This window comes from Seriola dumerili, unplaced genomic scaffold (assembly GCF_002260705.1).
Source record: "Seriola dumerili isolate Sdu_G_001 unplaced genomic scaffold, Sdu_1.0 BDQW01000320.1, whole genome shotgun sequence".
Classification (NCBI taxonomy): domain Eukaryota; kingdom Metazoa; phylum Chordata; class Actinopteri; order Carangiformes; family Carangidae; genus Seriola; species Seriola dumerili.
The window spans coordinates 106297-130280 of NW_019174575.1; the positions used below are offsets into that span (position 1 = coordinate 106297).

At 42.4% G+C, this 23984-nt stretch overlaps 1 protein-coding gene across 2 annotated transcripts; it reads left to right on the forward strand.

Annotated features, from left to right (window-relative positions):
* The first annotated feature begins 1538 nt into the window (after positions 1 to 1538).
* On the forward strand, positions 1539 to 21080 carry prr5l (proline rich 5 like). Of its 2 annotated transcripts, none has more exons than XM_022759139.1 (9): positions 1539 to 1765; positions 9536 to 9669; positions 11676 to 11756; positions 13047 to 13095; positions 17488 to 17545; positions 18032 to 18123; positions 18525 to 18662; positions 19177 to 19294; positions 20504 to 21080. In XM_022759139.1, exons 2-9 carry the CDS (start codon positions 9548 to 9550, stop codon positions 20848 to 20850), a joined length of 1005 nt encoding a protein of 334 aa, XP_022614860.1. In that variant the 5' UTR covers positions 1539 to 1765; positions 9536 to 9547; the 3' UTR covers positions 20851 to 21080. The 2 variants fall into 2 exon arrangements, with proteins under 2 accessions (XP_022614860.1, XP_022614862.1); XM_022759141.1 differs by lacking the exon at positions 1539 to 1765 and adding an exon at positions 3431 to 3502.
* The last annotated feature ends 2904 nt before the right edge of the window (positions 21081 to 23984 follow it).

The following is a 23984-nucleotide window of genomic DNA, read 5'->3' on the forward strand; positions in this document are numbered from 1 at the left end:
GTTCTCTGAACCAATGGGAGGCAGCGTGCTGTGTCAAGCTGAAATCAGAGCCATACCGGAAGTCACTAATTGTCCTTCACAATAAAAGTGTTTTAATAATTAAAATATTTCCGTTGGTGTTTGTAAACCATAGAGTGATTGAATGACCTTATTTAAGAAATTAGATTAGATTAATCAAAGAAGTAAAATAGAGTTTTTATTAATAATTTCTGTCATTTTTCAAACATTAAATTAAACCTGTGGGTTTTGGGCTGTTTTACAGACTGCGATTCATTTAGAAAACAATCAGAAGATTAATTGATTGAAATTAATAGTTAACCTATTATAGAGCATATAAATAAATCAATAAATCTCAATAACTCAATCAATGTTGCAATGCTTTATAGAGACATGTAAATACAATCAGATGCACAAACACACAAAAATAATTACAATCAATGAATAAAAAAAAAAACGAAATCGAAAACGAAAGTGAAATGAAAATAATATTACACAGGTAACTAATGAACATGTGATGATCTGGAACAGAAACAGTCAGTTTGTTCCCACAGATGCTAAAATAAGCCACTGCTGAGCTGCTCTGTAATTGTTGTTTACAGGAGGCTCCAATCACAGAACATCCACCAGGCAACACGTCCACGTCCTCTGTTTGAAGTGAGCAGCAGCAGGAGATCTAGACCTACAGCAGATCCTTTCACAGTAAGTACAAGTTAGTTAGTTCCCAGTGTCAGTCTATCTTAAGTATTTATTTTGGTTTTAAATTTACATGTCATATGTATCACTGTAAGAAAGTGTATCACATTATAATAAGTAATAATGTCTATAACAACAACTGGAACTACTGCTACTAAAATAAACAATGATGAATCATTATTTGTTTAAACTGAATGGAAGCCTCTGTTCCTCAGGAGTGAATAATTGTGGAACAAACACTTTTACATGTGTGTGAAAATTCAGATAGATCCTACATGAAATGAACTTGCTTAAGACTGACCTAATGAGCCAACAGTGGGGTCTGTAACACAAGCCCATCAATTCAGTTACACTGTGCCAAAACCACAAGAATCCAGATATTTCCTTTTTAGGTTTTTACAAGAATCTGAATCATATCTGGAGATTTTTTGATATGACATCTCACATCGCCGTGATCGGAGCACGTCCAGTCCAGATTTCATCATATATATCGGATCATATTTTGAAGTATTTGGGAAACTACATCTCTGGATTCTGGGGTATTTTGCACAGTGTGAATTTCCACAACTGCAGGTAATTGCAATTAATTAACTGCAGTTGTGTTAATTGAAAACTGTCACACAACAAAACAAATGAACTAAACGAACCTAATAAACTAAATTAGACCCTTCCATGCAGATAGTATCACAGTCACAGTTCTTTAGTACAGTCTATCAGCTCGAGTTTTACTGTGAAGGTTAGAACCGGAAGTGTGGGTAGTTAGCTTGTTTAGCTTGTTAGCTGCGGACCGTTGAATAAAGAGAAGCGGCAGTTGGTCTCAGTTCAGTTTGTGTGTTTGAGTTTTACTGGAGGAAGTGCTCTCTCTCTCTCTAGTTCTCTATCTCTCTATCTCACAGACACCGAGCTTCACTTTGAGTTTGTTCCCGCCGAAAGTGTCGCGATGTGCGGAGACAGAGAGCCGGAGGCGCCGCTGAGGAGGAGGAGGAGCCGCTGAGCTTTTCATCGTCTCCGTGAGAACCGAGGACGCTTTTATCCGCCGACAGAGACACAGCAGGGAAGCGACTGTACGCAGGTGAGTTTACCCGCCACGAGGGTTCACATCCTGTCAGGATGTTCACACTGCACAACAACAGCAGGTGTGAGTTTCACATGGCCCCGTGTTATTTACCCGCACAAACACACTGACTGTAAAAACCTGTGGGCGTTTGAAAACTGTGGAAAGTGAAATACCTTCACCTGTGTGTCATTTAAAACCAACACAGGAGGAATGTTCAACCCTGCAGACATCATAAAACCAGTCAGAGTCCCTGTCAGCAGACTCACAGGTAGACAAATCTGTACCTGAGCTGCAGGTAGTTCACAGTCTGCTGCACAGGTAAACAGACCCTGAGTCCTCAGACAGACAGACAGACAGACAGACAGACAGACAGACAGACAGGTGTCTTACTTCTTGTGAACAGACACACAGGTGGTTTAAAGTCTTTATGTTTACAGACACACAGGTGGGTTAGTTTTTGAGTCTGCAGACTGACCAACAGGTGGTTTAGTTTCTGCGAGTTGACCTACAGGAAGGTTTATGCTCGTGAACACATTTACAGTTACCTGAGATCTTGTATTCCATCTAAATCATTATTAAATAAATACATAAATGAATAAATAGAGCTATGAAATAAATCTTGAAATAAATAAATAATGTAAATAATTGTTTGAAATGTAGAAATGTATAAATAAACGAAATATAAATAAATAAGTGAGTCAATAAATAAATAAATAGCTTTATAAAAGAATACACAAATTAATGAATAGAAAAGTAAACAAATAAATAGCTTTTTATTTTAAAAATTACATTTTTATAAATTTCAGGGGACATTTATTTTATAATTCCACATTTATTTATTTCTGAAGACTTTTAATTTCCAAATGCCACATTTATTTTCATCAGTTCATCCAAATTCAAAAGTCTTCAGAAATGAATAGATGTGGAATTATAAAATAAAAGTCTCATGAAATAAATAAAAGCAATTTATTTATTTATTTACTTATTTATTTATCAGTTTGTATATCTATTTATTTATAGACTCACTTATGTATTTATATTCACATTTATTTATATATTTCTACATGTATTACCTCATTTTTCATTTTGGGATTTATTTCATAGCTGTATTAATTTATTTGTTCGTTCATTTGTATATGTATATATTAACTCACTTATATATTTACATTTACTTATATATTCCTACATATGATACCTTATTATTATGAATTATTTTTTATTATATATTATTTGGGGATTTACTTCGTAGTTTTATTTATTTGTTTGTTTAATATTGATTCGATGGCCTTCCATACTTGTAGAAGGACGATCCACCAACAGGTAGTTGAGGTCGACAGATTAACAGGTAGATCAGGAGGTTGTTGTGCCCTGCTCCGTGTCTGCAGGCAGGTGACCCTACAGCTGTTGGTGATGTTCCCTTCGTTCTGGCACCACTCTGTGGTTTTGGTGTTTTGGTGTCTGTTACTCGTTCCTGTTGGTAACCACATGTCGACAGCGTGACGTCACATCCAGATGTTCCCAGCAGCCTCGGGACAGTTTACTGTGAGGCGATGTTTTGGTTAGAGTCAGAGAGCGAAGGCTTCTGTCCAGAGCCGCCGCTGCCGCCGCCGCCGCCGCCGCAGTCTGCAGCCATCCATCCATCAAAGACCAGCTCCACATACACAGACCCGAGACCACAGACCCGGTCCTGCTCATGAGCAGAAAACAAAGCAAAGTAAAGCAGCAACAGGACGGTTTGAGTCTGAGTAAGAAGTGAGTCACATTTTATAGACTGGAAAAACAATTTCCTCTAATTATGTAGATACAGTCAGACAGAAGAGGGAGTGGGTAACTGTAATGAAGGTTTACAGGAGATTTGAAGCAGCTGCTTTAATGAGAATCATTAAATGATCGTATGAATGAACTAGTCACTTTAGTTTCAGCAGGTTTTCATAAACTGAACATGTTCCCTCGTCTCTACAGTCCACATTTACTCTCGGCCTCAGTAACGGGTTTAATCCCTCGTTTGCACAACAAGCTGCTCGTTTTCTCCTTGATGCTATTTTTAAAACGCTCACACGGTTTACAGCACCTGAAACGACTTGTGGACTTGGTTTGAGAGAAAATCTGTAACAGCAACAAGTAAAACTGAAAACATTTGCTTGTTGCATCTTCTCAGATGTTCGGACTTTCTAGGTTTGTCAGTTAAAATCAGAGAGAGCTGACTGTGGCAGAAGCTTCGTGCCTGTTGTAGTTTGAAAACTCTGGGGTTACACCGGCTTGCACATGCTCAGTGTAGGCGACGGTCTTATTTAGTTAGTTAGTCTGGGCGGAGATCGTTTTTAGTTTTAAAATGAAACGGTATCAGTGTGGGCGTGGCCTGTGTGTTGTGGTTGTTTGTGTGTTTGTGTTGTAGTTGTAGTGCATTGACTGTATTCCTCTGTCTCTTTGGGGTGTGGGAGCTTGTGTGGTTGTTGTTGTCTTTATGGATGACGACGATCCACCGCTGAGATGGACTAATGTTCCCCAGAGGTTGAACCTCACTGACTTCCGTGTGTTTTCTGACAGGGAGATGAGTGATGAGCGTTTTGTGACTCAGACGCTCAGAAGCAGCTCTGTGCTCTGTAGCTCTGCCTGTAATTCCATTAGTCTCTCTGAGTACTTTCTCATGACAGGGGGCTTCTGTTATAGGATTAGCCCACATGCTAACGCACACAAACACCAACACACAGCTGAGCTCAGTCTGCTCTTTCTGTTCTCCGGCCCCTGGACCTGTTCCAGCTTTCTGTTGTCGTCACTTTAGACTGAGTCTTGGTCGTGCGACTGCGACGAGCTCGCTCCAGCCTGAAGCCAAGTCTGACGGGACTAAGAAGAAACAGTCGTGGTCCGGTTCATCAGGTGACACGCAGGGTTTGACTGACAGCGTACGTTTGTTTCTGAGGTGGAGTCGTTGTTTTTTGACCTTTGACCTTTGTCCCCCAAAACTCTAATCAGTTCATCCTTGAGTCCTGATGAATATTTGTGCCAAATTTGAAGAAGGTGTTTTTGAGGCACCGTGTCCACGAGAATGAGACGGATGGACAGACAGCCTGAAAACAAAATGGCCGCTCTGAGCGTTGGCGGCGGAGGAAAGGTCACGGTGACCTCACAAAACATGATTTGGACCTTTTGAACTCAATAGCTCTGTAACACCTTGAGGAAATTTCTTCAAATTTGGTGAAAACGCTCACGTTGACTCAAATACACACTGAGTCGATTTTGGTGGCCAAAGGTCAAAGGTCATCGTCACAATAACCTCACAAAACATGATTTTGGACTTGTGAACTCATCAAGAGAATCCCTTCAGATTTGGCAGAAACATTCACTTGGAATCAAGGAAGAACTGATTTGATTTTAGGGGTCAAAGGTCAAGGGCGCGGTGACCTCACAAAACACGGTTTAGGCCTTGTGAACGCAATATCTCAGTAACACCTTGAGAGAATTTCTTCAAATTTGGTAAAAACGCTCACCTTGACTCAGCTATGAACTGATTAGACTTTGGTGGTCAAAGGTCAAAGGTCAAGGTCACGGTGACCTAAGAAAATACCTTTTAGCCATTACTCTGACTGTGGATAAACAGGGATGTACATCTGAGCGAACTGTTGTGGAGGCAGTGGTTAATGTTGTCAGTGGTTCAGGTTTTATTTATTATTCTCTCTCAGCTGTTTTGCACGTGTAGATTTTCTACAGTTTTATAACCAGGAAATGATTTTACAGTTTAGCTGATGATGCGACTTCACACAACTTTTTAATTTTGTTGAATATCTCGATGTTGGTGTGAAAGATAATTCTAGTTGTTACGTGAGAGATTTGTGAAGCTCATGTAAAAGTGACTTGGTGCCTCTGTGTGTGTGTGTGTGTGTGTGTGTGTGTGTGTGTGTGTGTGTGTGTGTGTGTGGAGGAAGATGAAGCTGGACCGGACTCTTCCTCACACACTGACGGGATGTGAAGGTGGGTGGGATGATGTCAGATGGGGGGGGGTGACCTTTTTTGTGATGACTGGTTTTCGGCATGTACCAGATGGGTTACCATGGTGACGCTTACACGCACTGTGACGCCTGACGCCCACTTTTGCAGCAATGGTCGTTTTTTCTTCCTGATTGGATCTTTGACTCAAATTAGCACGTGATAGACGCTGTGTGTGTGTGTGTGTGTGTGTGTGTGTGTGTGTGTGTGTGTGTGTGTTCAGACCATGACAGGGACTACAGGTTGTGTGTGGGAATCAGACCATGTGTGCACAGTTGACCACATGTAGTGATCACAGGACACACACACACACACACACACACACAGACTTTTTGAAGTATGTCAGATCTGGTCTCACCCTCCCACGATCAGCTGAGCTGCTAACCCCCCCCCCCTGTAAATGTGACATTTTGCAGTTGTTTCATTGACTCTGGAACGTTGAAGCTGGTCGGCCATGTTTGTTATGAGCCGTGTGAGTCAGTTATCACTCGTCTGTCTCTCTCAAGGACACGATATCTCAGTGACACCTTGATGAAACTTCTTCAGATTTGGCATCAATGGTTCATATTTTCTGTGCCTCTGGACAAACAGGAAGTGACCTGGAACTAGTCTGAGTGGCGGAGGGATACGACCGTGAGGAGGTGGCTCTAGTTTCTCTGTAGTGTCAGAGAGAGGGAACAGACTGAACACAGAACCTGGATGAGATGATAAAGGATTCTCTGGCTGTGGAGATGACTGAATGAATCCTGGTGTTGCACCAACATGTCAGAACTCGTCCCAGTGAAACTACCAGTGGATTTACTGTTAGAAAGTCTGGTTGATTAAAGCTTCCATGCTGTTTTACCTCCACAGAGGTTTTATGATATAAGAAATCTAATAAATGTTATGATAATGTTCCTCTGCTGCAGACGAGGAGTCGGGTTCTTCCTCGTGTCTGACGTTCTCTCAGGCGAGAGAGGAATCAGTATTTATTGACCTCCTCTGCTGTTGGCAGGACGCAGCCTGATAAACAATAGTGTGTTTGTGTTGACGCTCAGCATGAGGCCTCCCATTGGCCGTGATCAGAGGGGACGGCATAGCGAGGGCCTGTGGGACACACACACACACCGCTGTGAGATCCCATCAGCCACCTGGGCGTCCTGAAGGAGGAGCAGGACTCTGATCCGGCCTGGTTCTGGTCTCCGGAGGTTAAATGTGACCAGGTTCCTCTCCAGATTGTTGAGCTTCAGAATCAAAAACATAACTTTGATTATTGAGTTATACAAATAAGTTGAAGTGATTATAGACAAGAATCAAAATAAGTTGAGTGATATAAACAAGTAAAAATATTTAAACAATGAAAAGAAAAAAACAAACAAACAATAAAAGACAAATTACATATAAATGAATTAAAGATAAGAAATGAAGTATATCATTCGGTTATCATCCTATTCTCTTTTCCTGTTCTCTGGCTGCAGAACCAGTTACTTATCATTGGATCATGGTGGAGTTCATTTTATTCTGAAAAGACTTTGGATGATACTTGGTGTGGGAATATATTTAAACAGAACCGGACTAGGCTCGGGCCGATATTCAATGATATCGAATATCACAATATTTCCCTCCATACTGTATATACGATATTTTATTTTTAATATCTAATATTGATCTCCTGCTGAATCCGACCCTCAATTCACTGCCTTGCTTACTGTACATTAAACCTCGGCATGTGACAAATAAAACTTTGAACTGCACTTGTCTAATAATAATAATAATAATAATATATTTATATATATTATGAAAACACATGAAATATCGCAATATAACATGTTTTATATCGTGATATTTGGGCCGGACTGTATCGAGATATTGAATTTTGGGCCTGATGAGGACTGTGGATTTTGTCCTCCCTCTCCCACATTGGAGAAACTTTAGGAGGAGATCTTCCTACAAACAGGAGGAGCAATAACGCCCAGAAAATCCTGTTATATACTGTATATATATATATATATAGTCACCTGGTAGAGCGACTACCACTTAGACTCAGTCCTGTCTCTCTCTCTCTGTCTCTTTCACAATAAAGACAGAAAACATAATAATGTGCATACGGGCATGTGAGTATTGTTCCAAGACAAACTTCCTAAATGGTGAAAATGCGTCTGTAGAAAATGTTAGAAACTTGTTGCATGAACAGAGACGAGAAGAAAAAGGAGAGGAGCCGTCGACAAACTGATCTCTGTGGTAACTGTTGATCTTTTCTTCAGCTGCAGCTCAGAGGCGTCTCCTTTTTCAGCAGCTGTAAAAATGTTTCTGTAAATGCCTGAGACGCCTTTGATGTTCGAGTTTGTGGCTGAAGCTGCAGCGAAGGTGTGAAGTTGTTACAGTCACCTGTGGGCGGAGAGCCACAGTGTTTCTAGTCCAAATAAACCCCCCGTACTTTCTCCTCCTGGGTTTACTGTCGCTGCGTCTGAGGCTCCGCTTCCTTTAACTTCATCACACATTTAGAGCTGAGTCATTTGATCAACGAGCCTCTCATCACCCTGCAGTCATGACCACTTCTAGTTTTACTGAACAAACTGAGACTAAGTCACATTCAGGAGGAATCATTCAGCATTTTCTCAGTCACAGAAACACAGTCAGAAAAAGTGAAATGGTCTGAAACTTCCCACACTGACAGAAATAAATCTGAGGTTGTGTCGGTTTTAGAGAAACAAGAGACTAAATATAAAGAAGTGACTCTGGGTCAGACGGTTGCAGACAGAAGTGACACGTACAGAAGCGACTCTGTGGCGCTGCAGAGTGGAAACTGTCACCAGAGCTGAGAGCAGAGCGCCAGGCCGTCTGCGCCTGTGGTCTCTGGAAAGCGAGGCGCAGTGAGACCTCTCTGCGCTGTAAACAAACGGCCTGGTCTCGGCGCCGCGCCGTCACACAGGAAGCTGTGGTTCGAGGGAAACTGATGTTTCTGTGTTTCTAAACAAATCAGATGCTGCTGAAGCTGCTCGGCCCCGCCCCCGACCACCGTCAACAGGAAGTTAAACCTGCACAGAAGTGAAGTCAAGAGCTCTTTACCATCTGTCTGTCTACCTGTCTGTCTGCTTACCTGTCTGCTTACCTGTCTATCTCTCTACCTGTCTGTCTGTTGCTCCTCCACTTTGTCCCAGACTGATATGGCTCAACAAATGTTCATGTTCCCCAGAGGATGAACTCTAGCGCCACCATCAGGTCACATTTGAACGTGTCCAGTTCTTTGGTTTATGACCAGGTACCTGCAGAACCAAACATGTTCCCATCGGCCTCAGCTGTGCGCTCAGTTTACCGCTAGTTAGCTAATATTAGCATGCTAACAGGCTAAACTAAGATGGTGAATATTACACCTGCAAAACATTAGCTTGTTAGCATGTAGATGTTTAGCCTCACAGAGCTGTTAGCATGGCTGTGGATGTGATCGTCTCCTGACACGGTGTGGATCGATTCTTTTGATGAGTGATTATTTCTGATATTGATTAATCTGCTAAATGTTTTCTCAGTTAATCGATCAGTTGTTTTAATCTATGAAAAGTTCAAACATGGAGAGAAAAAAAGGTTTGAAACGATCAATTGATCATCAAAATAGTTTGTAACAATTGACTAATCGCTCGGTGGGCCAATCAGCTCGCAGCTCTACATTTGATAAAACGGAGGCGTATCTGTTGTGTGAGGCGGGAAAGTGCAGAACATGCTGGACTGAACACGTGGGTCCAGATTCACAGCGTTTTAAAATCGATGCAGTTTCTGACACAACGTGCTGATGATGCACTTTCACTTTGCTTCCTCCCTCCACAGCGGACAGAGTGCATGATGGGATCTTTCCGGCGTCCCAGACCCCGGTTTATGAGTTCTCCGGTTCTGTCGGACCTCGCCCGGTTCCACGCCAGCTCGCCTTCTCTACAGATCTCCAACACCAGCGTGTGGAACAGGTCAGCATGTCCAAAGTGTCACGTGTGTAAAATACCGTCATTTCATATGGTGGCGAGCCTCGTTCCCTCCGTGTGTCTTGTGGTTTCCTACATTTCCTCCTTGTATCGATCCTCAACTCACCTGAGCCCTGAAGACCCGCCCTCACCTGTCATACTAAATATATCTGAACACAAACGTTTGTGAGCCAAATAAGTCACAGGAAACTGTTACATAAAATAACCACATTTTAAAGAGTTGATGATTTTAAAATTTAAGATGAGATTGATGAGATTAGTCGCACAGTGAGGAAAGTAGCAAGTCGACACGATAAGAAAGAAAAATGCAAAATGACAATATCAAGTACTTAAAGAAGATAAATAATATAGTAATATGTACAATAGATATTTAAATATAACAACAACAAAAGTTAAAAATTTAGTTTGTCAAAGTGCAGCCAACAATCAGCATCAGCTTCGTTAGACTGAAGAGGAAGTTAGTTCAGCAAGAGTTAAAACCCATCTCAGTGTAGTTTCACATCTCCTCTCTCAGGCTTCTCTCTGGAGCTCTAGTAACAACAGGTCGGTGAGCCAATCAGAAGAGAGGAGGCTCTGAGCCTCTCTGCTGATTGGCTGACTGTTTTCTGAGTGATCCAATAAAAATACAGCAGATTTCAGGTAAAAACACTCAGACAAACCAAATCCTGCAAGGTTTGGATGGTGGGTCCAGGTGGGCGGGGCTTGGTGACTGCTTTGTTGTGACATCACAAAGTTCCAGAAGTCCTGACGGCTGGTTTTAAGGCTCAGTTTCTGAATACAGGCTGTGTGCATTTCTCTGTGGACTGAGGCTTTGATACTTTCACAGTATTAATATAGAAGCTAGAGCTGATCTATAATCACACTACACATGGACACAGACCTTTACACTGAAGACGCTTTAACTGAAGGTGAACTCAGGGTGAGTCCAGAGTGACCTGCTGACGTAGGGATCAAATCAGTGTCCAACAACGTCCACGTCCCCGGTTCATAATGTCTCTGCTGTCGAGTGAAGACTGAATAAAAAAACTGAAATCAGCTTCATGATTCAGTGTCTAGAGTCCAAAACCCCTCAGACACAAATACAGATATTATCGTGTGTGTGTGTGTGTGTGTGTGTGTGTGTGTGTGTGTGTGTGTGTGTTATGGGTCCAAACATTGGCTTAAGAAAGAGGGAGAAGTGCTTGCTCATATTTTCCAGACCTCAGAGGGAAGATCAGGTGTTGAAGGTCAGGAGTCTGTGTCACAGCTTGTTTTTTATTGATGATTTATAAAGTGTTAATAACCAAATTAATAACCTCAGTATAAACCATTTATAAATCCTTTATAAGGCTCGTCTGATCGTAAAGTGGTACCAATAAATCATATCGATCATGTGTGCAAAGAAGAAATATCAAATGACAAACATAAATATGTTTTTATGGCAGTTAAAATGAGGTGAACAAAATAATATGAAATATGAAAAAATAGAACTTTATGTTCAGATGTTTCGTTTGAGAAAAGTCAGAATGAGACCTCGGCCCGGACCAGACACACACACACACACACACACACACACACACACACACACACACACACACACACACTTAAACAACAGTCTTTATCAACCTGATGTGTTCAGCTCAGAGTGTGTGTGTGTGTGTGTGTGTGTGTGTGTGTGTTGAGGTTATTTCAGCTCTGAGTCTGCGGCCTGCTTCCTGCTGTCCGCAGCTCTGAGCAGGATGTTTGGTAGGAAGTGGAAGTGGCAGCCGAGGTCACGTCCTGTCAACCAGCTGAGTCACATACGGGCACCGCCGCCCGCCGACCCCACTCTCAGATCCGTGGTCGTGTCCGACTGCAGCAGTGAATTATGGGAGATGACTGTAATAGATAGTTTCTGTTCTCATGTTGCCACAACAAGGACTCAGGTCTCAGTTTGTCTCCCTGCGAGGACACGGAGCCGACATCACACACCACCTGTTCATCTCACCTGTGTTTGTCTGTGTGTCCCTCAGCGTCCAATCAGCTGTGGTCAAGGTGTTCCAGGGCGGAGCTCTGCAGACTAACGAGCTGTTCACGCTTAACGAGAGCATCAGGTGACAAAGTCCTTTTCCCCGTTTCTCTTGAAAGTGTCGATGAGCTGATGATGAAACACTGAGAAGTCAAGTTTTATACTTTTCAGGAGTCGACTGACGAACACAAGAAAAACTGTTTTTTTAATTTTTAAATAAAGAATCCATTGATTATTTATTGGGAAATTTGTGAAAAATGTTCGTCCCAGGTCCTGAGAGTCCAGGTGACGTCTTCACGTCTGTCCCCAGAGCTTCAGTTACTGTGAGAGAAAACAGAGAGAACAATTCTCTTTCTTTATTAGCGACTTAAACGCTTCATTGATTATCAAAATAATTGATTATTGATGTCCTGTGGGTTGACTAATTCCTAAATGGACTCATCGTTGCAGCTGTAGTGATGATCAGTGGTTGAAGCCAGTTTTAGCTGCAGTAACAACAATGATCTGATAATAACGCAGCGCTGGAGGAAACAGCAGAGATCAGATCGCGTCACAGCAGCTCAAGAAAATAACTTTTAATACAGAATGATGGAATAAACAATGAGCCTCGTTATTAATAAAGTCACAACACTGTTCCTGTGTTTTCTTTCTTTCTTTCTTTCCTTCTTTCTTTCTTTCTTTCTTTCTTTCTGTCTTTCTTTCTGTCTGTCTGTCTGTCTTTCTTTCTGTCTGTCTGTCTTTCTTTCTGTCTGTCTGTCTGTGTCTGTCTGTCTTTCTTTCTGTCTGTCTGTCTGTCTGTGTCTGTCTGTCTTTTTGTCTGTCTTTCTTTCTTTCTTTCTGTCTTTCTGTCTTTCTGTCTTTCTGTCTGTCTGTCTGTCTGTCTGTCTTTCTTTCTGTCTGTCTGTTGTCCGGTCAGCAGGAATCATCAGCTCATTCTAACCTGAAGCCTTTTGTCGGGTCACAGTTAAAAACACAGACAGTTTCACTGACTTCTTAAATGTGACGGTGTCACAGCTGCTTCAGTCGCTTAATGAAACGTCTTAGATTCTGGAGAATCTGATCCATCGAGCACTTCTCTCTGTTACTGACGTTTCATTGGAAAGAGGATTATTTATTATAATTAGCAAATGAATCAATAATGAAGATAATCATGAGTTACAGCTCAGAGACAGAACAACAGTGAAGGAACTAAACACACAGAACAGGACGTGTTACTGATGTCATCTGGATAACGGCTGAGGTTTCCTCAGAATGATCTCACTGATAACTGTGTGTGTGTGTGTGTGTGTGTGTGTGTGTGTGTGTGTGTGTGTGTGTGTGTGTGTGTGTGTGACTCACTCCTCCTTCCTTCCTGACCTCCTCTGTGTCTTTGCAGGTGGCTCCTAAAAACAGAGATGGGCTCCTTCATCACCGACTACTTCCAGGTACGTTCACTTCTTCACTTCCTCTTTTCACTGAATAAAACCTGAAGGTGAGACTGAGTGTCGTTCAGCAGCTGCTTCTCAAACACAAACACAAACACAAACCAACATCTGGATCTATAATCAGAGGAAACATCAGTTGATGCTGATGTGGTTGATCTTCTTCCTTCGTCGTGTTTGCTGCTGTTAAACTTTAGTTTAATCTGTGAGGAGATATTTCTTAATGTTCATCTTTAAAATGATCAGAACAGAAACATTATAATAATGATATAATAATATATGATATAATATATATATAATATATAATATATATAATAATATATACTGAGAAGATGCTCTGAAGAAGATTTACTGAGTGGATAAATAAGAGTGGAAACGCTGCAGCTTTACTCTCCAAGTCTTTTACTGATCAGACGCCTCTATTCTTCATACAGTAATTATATAGAATATTTGTGTGTAATTCTTTTCCTTATTTTCTTACATTCAGTAAAACAGAGAAAATCTAAATAAGCAGACGGAGCACAGAAACATTCCAGCTGCAAAAGTTTGAATCGTCATAAATCATAAATCTCACAACAGTTTTTAGTTTTGTGCAGGACTCCACGCTGCTGTTACACAAACTTTATTTATATATGACGTCAACAACAAGGCAACACACAGTTCTTTACATACGGCATTAAAGATGTGAGGAGAGGGTTAAAAGGAGCAGAGTAATTAGAGGATTTAAAAAACGCAAAATAAATAAATCTGACACATTTGGATAAAACAGATGTTTTTTTTATTTATTTATTTAAACATATATAACAAAAACATACAGAATGGGGGGGGGGTCAGGGAGCATCACCTCTGAAACAACCCGGAGCAGAGATATGTGCTGCTAACATGTTAGCTCAGGACCAACTGTCCCACAGCTGCAACACAAATCATTTCTGTGATGTCACGTCTCAACTTGAAATGTGAGCTGAGCTGAAGTCAGCGAGAATAAAAAGCCTCTACAGGATGAGACTGGATGAGGAGAACAGAGGATCAGAGGAATGAAAGCTCCGGTGCAGAATGAATGAACTGTCACAAATCCAGTTCAGTAAAAGTCGTGACATTAAAACATGGTGTCGGCGCCTCGATGCGCCGCTCCTCCTCTGTGACCACGACGCAGAGATATTCACCAATTCACAACCAATATCAGACGGCTGATCGATTGGTCTGGCTCCAGCAGAGAGCGGCCCGGTCATGTGACCCTGAGAAGAACATGAATCCTCGTGATCTGCTGCGTTCACACTCACACGTGCAGCTGTGTGATGTCACACCCGCACGCCGACTGAGCGTGGCGTGGAAACCTGCAGCGGGTCTGAGAGAGAAGCAGCAGGTGTCGGTGTAAAACTGAATCCAGACGCGTCAGACGCAGAGAGCGGCAGCGGAAACCTTCGCTCTGAGGCGATGGCGTGACGCTGAGCCGGCGGTCGACTGTGAAGATGTTTATCTGTCCTCTCTGCTCGGAGACAAGTGTGGACTTGTTTCAGATCCGAGTCCAGGACTGAACATTGATTTGAACACTTCATACTCGACATGTTCAGTCTGCGTGGTCATGTGACACGGCGTGAACCTGGTGACTTCCAGACCAGACCGGTTCTCAGCTGGTCCAAGTGAACTGGACAGAAACTACTGACCGGAGCAGCGAGCGTGAGGAGCCTCTGTTTCTCTTTTTATTCAATAACTTCATGATCCATTTAAAGCCTGAGTGAGAAAATAATGAATCTGATTAGTTGAAATAGATCAGACAGAAACAATTTAGGACCAGTGACGCAAATTCAGTTACAGGCGTCCAGCAAGAAGTGAAATAAGAACAGAAACAGAAACAAGTAAATACTTAATACATAAAAGACCAAACAGAGAAACCAAGTAACTAAACAACAATACCTGCCTGATTAACAGCTCGTTATCAAACAGGATGCACAAGACAGAGACATTAGATGTAAAATAAAGCTCCTGTTTGAGGCGTGAACATGAGAACTCATGACACTCTGCTCACGCTTCAGGTTTAGATCTCACTGTAAAATCCTGAGCTGGAGTTAAAGCTGCTCGACCTCACTGAGCAGCACAACACAGCAGAATGTTTTATAATTAGTCTAAACCTCGTTATCATGTGTGTCATGTGTTTCTCCATCACAAAGAGGGAAGTGCTTTTCTCAGATGATTCATTACATTTCATGAACAGATCTTCATCTCGTTTCATCCCGTTAGCCGCACGGCTGATGAGCAGAAACACGTGGTTGACTTTGAAATGTGAATGTGGTGAAGCTGCAGCTCTTACACTGTCGTTACTCGCCGTGAGCTCCGGCAGCGAGGCGGACGGACATCCTCTTCCTGGGTCGTCTCATCCCGAGACAGAGCAGCGTCCGTCCTGTCCTCACCGATCTAACCTTTGACCTCGGCCGCCCTCGAGGTCACACGTTACAGCTCTTCCTGTTTGGAGCAGCAGAGTTATTACGGTTCATCCTGAGGGGAACATGAACGTCTGAACCTCATTCCATCACAGTCATCCAGCAGCTGTAGAGACAAATGTTTTATTCACTGAACGATTCACTGAGGAAAATGATGACACGTCACATTAAGTTCCCTCTTCAGCCTTTATACAGCAGGATACAGACATTTAATAAATGGTTTATTACTCACTCTAATGTAGTTTATAAGCAGCTATTAGAACCTGTAATTACATCTTTATATATTGATCATAAGTTATAAAAACTCAGACTTAAAGCTCCATGTTTCTTCTTCTGTCTTTTATTTAAAGTGTTGATCCATCAGAAGATATAAAAACCATCTCAGTGTAGTTTTACTTTGTTGTGACATCACAAAGTTCCAGAAGTCCTGACGGCTGGTTTTAAGGCTCAGTTTCTGAATACAGGCTGTGTGCATTTCTCTGTGGACTGAGGCTTTGATACTTTCACAGTATTAATATAGAAGCTAGAGCTGATCTATAATCACACTACACATGGACACAGACCTTTACACTGGAGGAGCTTTAATGTAAAGTGTTACTGTGACTCTGTGACTCTAAGTTTCATTTCCTCAAACAGCTGCTCACTGTAGTTTTTATCAAACAAACAGGAAATCGAGCATCTGTTGGGGACTATTTTCAGCAGCGGATTAATCCACATTTGGTGCTGTAGTGAGGGTTTGGGGCGGCAGGAATCTGATTTGCTGGTTCTGTTCTGTCTCATTGACACAGTCCGTTCAGGTCTGTGTGGTGCACAGGTTCAGTGTGTGTCTGTTGTTGATTTGTTGCACAGGAAGCTAATCTCTCTCTCTGACACCACATTTACACAACACACACACACACACACACACACACACACACACACACACACACACACACACACACATATACGTGCTTCCAGATAATGAGGCAGCTGAAATCACTGTTTGGTTTCCGAGTCTCTCTCTCTCCTCTACAGCAGCAGTTGCTCGGGGTAACAGACGCTGACAGCTGTGTCGCTGTGGGCAACAGCTTATAAACCGATCAGGTTTATAGGAAGTAATCAGCTGATAGGTTACCTGAGCTGGTTCCTCTGCTGTCATAGAAAGTCATTCTCAGGTGGTTCTGGTGCAGAGGGATTCATTAACACTAACAGGTCAGAAACACCTGAGGGGACGCACAATGAGACATGGTGGACATGACCTGATTGGTTTAATATAATTTAGTGTTCATGGGTGTGTGTGTGTGTGTGTGTGTGTGTGTGTGTGTGTGTGTGTGTGTGTGTGTGTGTGTGTGTGTGTGTGTGTATGATGATGTATTCACTCTGGTTCTGTCCTCATGTAAATGAAGCTTTGTACCAACAAACAATAATATTTGTTTATTATTAAACAATAATAAACAACAATTCAACAACACCTGTTGATCTCTGTCGTAGAAGAAGCTTATAGAAATGGATTTAAGGACAAATGAAAGTTTTACTTGAAGTTTAATTGTATTTTATGGTGCTGGTATTTTATAATTGCAAATTGGCCGTAGAAGCAAAATGATAATTAGAAAAGAATAATAATGATATAATAAATGAAGGTATTTTGTTGTTTGTTTTTATTATTATTATTAATATTTAGTGTGTGTGCTGTTTCATTGTGAGCTTGCTTTTAGGTTTGCAGGCTGAGTAATTTCTTACCAATAATAATAATAATAATAATGATAAAATACAGAAATATAATGAAGGTTACACTGAGCCGGGGTTATGAGCACAGCTACTGACTTGATGTGTACGAAGAACCATCTGTGATTCTTTGATTATACTGGCTCAGCTGACGTTTAAAAAGTGGCTGATGAATGACGCTGGATTGTGTCCTGTACAGGTACATGTATGACTTCATGTATTTACTGTGTGTGTGTGTGTGTGTGTGTTTCAGAACCAGCTGCTGACTCGAGGTCTTTCTGAAGTCCTGGACCAGATCCTCCTCCACTCCGGTGAGACTGGTTCGTGGTTTCTGAGTCTGATTCACTGACGATGATGCAGGAGAAATTAAAAATTAAACAGAGCTTTAATGTCTCAAACAGGAAGTGTGTTTCAGCAGTTCACTGACTCTCCTTCAGTCGTGTTCTGGTTCCTGATCACACTCACTCTTATTACAGCTCAGGCTTTTATTCTGAAATTCGGGTCCTTTGGTTAAACATGAACCTGCCTGGTGGAGGGTGTTTCGTCCATTTCTAATGTTGTTCTGTGTGTGTGTGTGTGTGTGTGTGTGTGTGTGTGTGTGTGTGTGTGTTGTTGCTGTTTGAAAGCTGCTCTGATCACGGATCAATAACCTTCAGTCTGATGTGATCAGCTGTTTACACTCACACAACACCAACATTAAACTCACTTCCTCTCTGTTGCATCACCACGTGTTGTGTTGCTGTGGTGTTGTTAGTTAATGTGTTTCCATGGTAACCACCTGCCTCCTGTCCCTGTAGGTGACGATCAGCTCGCCGTGCTCGCGGACATGTGGGACAGATTCTTCACAGAGACCCTCCCCACCCTGCAGGCCATCTTCTACCCCGTCCAGGTAACACACACACACACACACACACACACACACACACACACACACACAGACACACAAAAAGACACACACACACAGACACACACACACACACAGACACACACACACACACACACACACACACACACACACACACACACACACACACACACACACACACACAGACACACACACACACACACAGACACACACACACACAGACACACACAACACACACAGACACACACACACACACACAACACACAGACACACAGACACACAGACACACACACACACACACAGACACACACACAGTTACTAGAGGGAGTAAAGGTGCAGATTCAAATCTTTAAATCAATTGGGATCATTTGAGTGGAGAGGTCAGTGGATTAACCTGCTGTGTGTGTGTGTGTGTGTGTGTTCAGGGTCAGGAGCTCACAGTGAGGCAGATGGCTCTGCTGGCCTTCAGAGACCTGGTTCTGTTGAAGCTGCACCTGGAGGAAACTCTGGGAGCCGCCGCCTCCGTCCCCCCACCTGTCACACAGATGCTGCTGGTGCTGCAGGTAAACACACACACACACACTACAAGTACAGCTGTACTGGGTTCAGGTCTAGACTCTGACTTTCTGGGATGTGTCGGGTCATTGTCCTGCTGCATCAGCAGCTTCTCCTGAATGACACTTTCATTAAAGTCGACTGTGTGAAGATTTGACCAGACTCATTGTTTTCCTCGCCTCCCTCTTCTTTAACCTTCAGTGGTGAGTCTAACCTGAACAGAGTCTGACCCGGGTCTAAACCCTCATCCCGTCCTCTGCAGAGGCAAAGACGAAGCAAAGTGTCGTCACTCTTCAGAAACATTAACTCTCACTGACGAGTTCTCATCTCTGTGCTGCTCCACGTCTCAGCCCTGAACCTCAGAGTCCCTGGTTCCAATCCCAGGAGCCTCTGTTGTATCTGACTCCCCCTCGTTTTCTTTCCTCTCTCCACTGTCTCTAACTGTAGACTACTACTACTACTACTACTCCTCCTCCTCCTCCTCCTCCTGCCCTGTGTTCACCCTCTGTCTCTGTGTGTCAGGGTATCCATGAGTCCGGTGCACCCAGTCTGGAGTATTACCAGCTGGAGCGTCTGGTGGAGATCGTCGTGTCTCCGTATCTTAGCAACGTTCTGCAAAATAGGAACCAGCAGCTGTTAGGTGAGTACTACTGATACTACTGATACTACTGATGCTACTGATGCTACTGGTACTACTGGTACTACTGATACTACTGATACTACTGATACTACTGGTACTACTGATACTACTGGTACTACTGGTACTACTGATAGTATTAGAGAGGACAGGTTTGAGCACAGGTTTGTTGGCGAGAGGCTGTTGGAGATGTTTCACAGCGTCCATGTTTGTTTTGTCCCATTGGAGCCACAGTGTCACAGTCAGTCACTGTCACTGTGACAAACCAACAACCAGACAACACTCCACAGAGGGGTTGCTAAGTTACGACTTGTTTCTCTTGGTTTCTCCTTTTCATTGTTCCTGCAGCACATGAAGCTGCACGAGCTGCTGCTGCCACAAACTGATATCACTGCAGGAGGCAGCAGAGACGTTTGATGAGTTTTGGTTCTTAAAACCACAAATAAATCTTCTTATTATGGATCTTCTTATTCCATTAAAACACAGGAGAAGAGGAAAATATGGAGCTTTTCATTTTCTTCATTCGACCTAAAAGAAATTCTCAGAAAAGACAGATGCTAACAAAGTTCACAAATTATTAACATAATAACATGTAAAACAGAAAAAGTCCAGTGTCGTTGACTGTTAGCAGTGTGGCTAACAGATGCTAACAGGAACCTGCTGCTGCAGTGTAACAGACTGAATCCTTTTATCCGTCTGTTGCTCGGTTCCTGAAGCGCAGCAGCTTTCCTTTAAGGAGGAATGTGAACTTCCTTCATTCAGCCCCACGAACAAACAGCAAACCTTTGGTCTGAGCCTTAAACGCACCACGTCATGGCGGCTGCCAGAGCCTTAAACACACCACGTCACGGCGGCTGCCAGAGCCTTAAACGCACCACGTCACGGAGGCTGCCTGAGCCTGATTTGATTACAGTCTAATCCCTGCTGTGAAGCAGACCGGCACTGAGGGTTTCCTGCAGGTGGCCACTTCAGGAACTCTCTGATCTCTTACATAATATTAATATATGAGCGGACACAGGTCACCTGAGACGAAGCAGCAGGAAGAGACACATTTTAATTCCTTCATTAAAAAAGGCAAATGAAAGAGTCAAAGTTTAAAAATCAAACTCAGTATTTGTTCACATCAGCACAGTGTCGTTCTTTAACCCTGTAAAATCACCTGCAACATGAATCTGTTGAATCACTCACTTCCTGTCTGTCCTCTTCCTCCAGAGTCCCGTCATCTGCGGTCGTCGGGGTCGGGGTTGTTGCTAGGCGACCAGCCAGAGATCACCATCACTCAGCATCACAGCTCCTCGGACTCGTCGTCTCTGGCCCCCCTGGTGGAGCAGGAGGGCGAGGCTTACCTGGAGAAGGTGGGGGGGGTGCGGCGCCACACGGTGGCCAACGCACACTCCGACGTCCGGCTGCTGTCTGCGTCGGGCAGGATGCATGCTGGGACAGAGAACGACAATGGGGTGTTGGTAGGGGGCGGGTCGATAACTCCCAGGCCCTTCTCCAGCCAACCAGACATGGTGGAGTCTCCGAGGGGAGGAGTCATCTGCCTCCCCGACAGCTAGCTGAGGAACGACAGTCAGACGTGACGGAGAACTGAACCCGACATGATGACAGACGACTAATGAGACAAAAAGACAAGATGGACAAGACAACAAACGACGAGGAGACAAAACAAAACAAGAGAACCCGACAGAACCCGACAGAACCCGAGGAACCCACAGGAACAGACTGTAAATCACAGTTGCAGACGCTTCATGTTTTGGTGAATTTTTCCCTTTTGAATAAAAAAATGAAAAATGAAGGGGGGGGGGGGTCCACAGTCCACCGTCCACCTGGTGTTTTTTTTTTCTACTTTTTATTCCTCTGTGTGACAGTCGGAACGGCAGCCATTTTGTTTTCAGGTTGTCCGTCCGTCTTGTTCTCATGGACACGACGTCTCAGTAACACTGTGATGGAACTTCTTCAAATTTGTGAAATGCAAACGTTCACTTGGACTTGAGGACGAAGTGGTTAGATTTTGGGGGTCAAAGGTCAAAGATCAAGGTCAGTGTGACTTCACAAAAAGCTTTTTTAGCCATGACTCAAGACAGAAACTTTCACACCAATGGTTCATATTGTCTCTGATTCTGGATAAACAGGAAGTGACCTAGAACTAGTCTGAGTGGCGGAGGGATACGACCACGAGGAGGTGGTTCTAGTTCTTTAACTGGACATAAAAATGAAGTTGGTCAGGTCGTGATCATTTTCCACCTACGAACAGATCAGCTGTGTCAGAGGTTTAAACTGTGAGGGAGGAGCAGAGGGAGAGAGAGGTAAAGATACTGAGTGAGGTGAAGAGGACAGGTGTATACAGGTGTAACAGGAAGTGTGTGACTGTAGTCTGGCTACTTATTAAGACAGTATACAGCTCATGGAGATGTTTAAGGAGGATACTTCCACACCTCACAAGGATATGATCATCTCTGACGTCCATGGTGATCACACGTCCGTTCACTGGCCCTGAAATCATAGAAAAAGACGCATCTTCTACTTCAGAGCTTCATTGAGAATCCGCCTGGTTTCAGCTTTTCTCCAGCGTCACTTTAATCAGCGACAGTGTGTGAATCCATGATGCACAGACAGGAGCTGATCACAGGCTTTGATTGGGTTTTCTCTATGTCGGTCAAACCTGGAAACACTGGATGATGATGATGATGATGATGATGATGATGATGTGGATGATGTGGATGATGATGATGATGATGAAGTTGACCACGGCCAACAATTAAAAGTGGTGTGTAATTAAAACCTAGTTCATAATTGTATTGTAGCTGAAGCAGGAGAGAGAGTGTATGGGTGTGTGGCCAAGCAGAGATAAGACATTCAAGTGACGGTGATGTAAAATGTTTCATTATCAATAGTGATGCACCGGGGGGGGGGTACACTGTCACCTTTCCCTCCCCACTTGAGTTTACAGCAGGACAGGAAAACAAACACACGACAAGAGAAGCAGAAAACACAGAGGACAGGAAACGAGAGGAAGGAGGACGGGACAGGAAACAGGACAGAGGATGTGATCGTACCAAACTCTTCCTGTCCCACAGCTCCCCGCAGGAGAGCAGCTCTGACTGTAACTGGGCCGGACAGACTGTGACCAGCAGTACTGATCCGAGGTCAGCGTCTGTAGGATTGTACTAATCCTGTGGTCCTGGATCTGCTCTGACCCCTCAGGTCATGTAAATATCTTCTCTTTTAGACTTGATACTGAACAATAAAGATGAAAGTGACACTCATTAAAAAGTTGTTATTCTTCTGCCTTCAGCTTGTTTTGTTTCTGGATCGTCTGGTTGCAGCAGTTGTGGTAAACGTATGGGGGAAATATGTTGCCAAGTCTTTGAATGAAGTCCAGTCATAAATGCAGTGTCACACTCACATGTCACTCACTATAAACTGGTGAGTGTCTCTCAGTGGGACAGAGGTAATAAGGATATACTGTACAACATGAGTTAATGTTTAGTATGAGTTCATCTTCACACATGTCATGTATGGATGTGATGTAGTCCCATGAGGAACAGTTGTATCACCACGTGTTGTAAGTCTGACATGGTTAAAGTGTAAAATGTGGTCACCAGGAAGGATTCCTTCACACAGTGGTAACTTGTATGTACATCATTCTTCTCGATATATAAAGAGATCAATAAATGACTGTTTCTGTTTTGTCCTGAACCCTTTTCTAACACTTCACAACATTTTCAATAAATTACGGATCCTTACTGTAACCTAACCTTATTGTACTTTGACGTTTATTGACGTTTTTATACCTTTCTATACTATGACTTTTTATGCCTTATTATACTGTGACGTTTTTATGCCTCATTATACTATGATGTTTTTATGCCTTACTATACTATGTTTTTATGCCTTACTATACTATGACTTTTTTATAACTTTTTATGCCTTACTATACTATGATGTTTTTGCCTTACTATACTATGACTTTCTTATGCCTTACTATACTATGACCTTTTTATGCCTTACTATACTATGTCGTTTTTATGACTTTTTATGCCTTACCATACTATGACGTTTTTATGATGTTTTTATGCCTTACTATACTATGACCTTTTTACGCCTTACTATACTATGACATTTTTATGACTTTTTATGTCTTACTATACTATGTCGTTTTTTTAAACTTTTTTTGCCTTACTATACTATGACGTTTTTATACCTTACTATACTATGATGTTTATTGACGTTTTTATGCCTTACTATACTATGACTTTTTATGACTTACTATACTATGACTTTTTATGCCTTACTATACTATGTCGTTTTTATGACTTTTTATGCCTTACTATACTATGACCTTTTTACGCCTTACTATACTATGACATTTTTATGACTTTTTATGCTTTACTATACTATGTCGTTTTTATGACTTTTTTTGCCTTACTATACTATGACCTTTTCTGCCTTACTATACTATGACCTTTTTATGACTTTTTATGCCTTACTATACTATGACTTTTTATGCCTTACTATACTATGACTTTTTTACGCCTTACTATACTATGACATTTTTATGACTTTTTATGCTTTACTATACTATGTCGTTTTTATGACTTTTTTTGCCTTACTATACTATGACCTTTTTTGCCTTACTATACTATGACCTTTTTATGACTTTTTATGCCTTACTATACTATGACCTTTT

Bases quoted from the DNA above. Each gene is read 5' to 3' on its own strand.
- prr5l (XM_022759139.1), top strand. From the start codon at position 9,548: ATGATGGGATCTTTCCGGCGTCCCAGACCCCGGTTTATGAGTTCTCCG. The intron at 11,757-13,046 runs GTGACAAAGTCC...GTGTCTTTGCAG, and splicing joins ACGCTTAACGAGAGCATCAG to GTGGCTCCTAAAAACAGAGA. The intron at 18,663-19,176 runs GTAAACACACAC...TCTGTGTGTCAG, and splicing joins AGATGCTGCTGGTGCTGCAG to GGTATCCATGAGTCCGGTGC.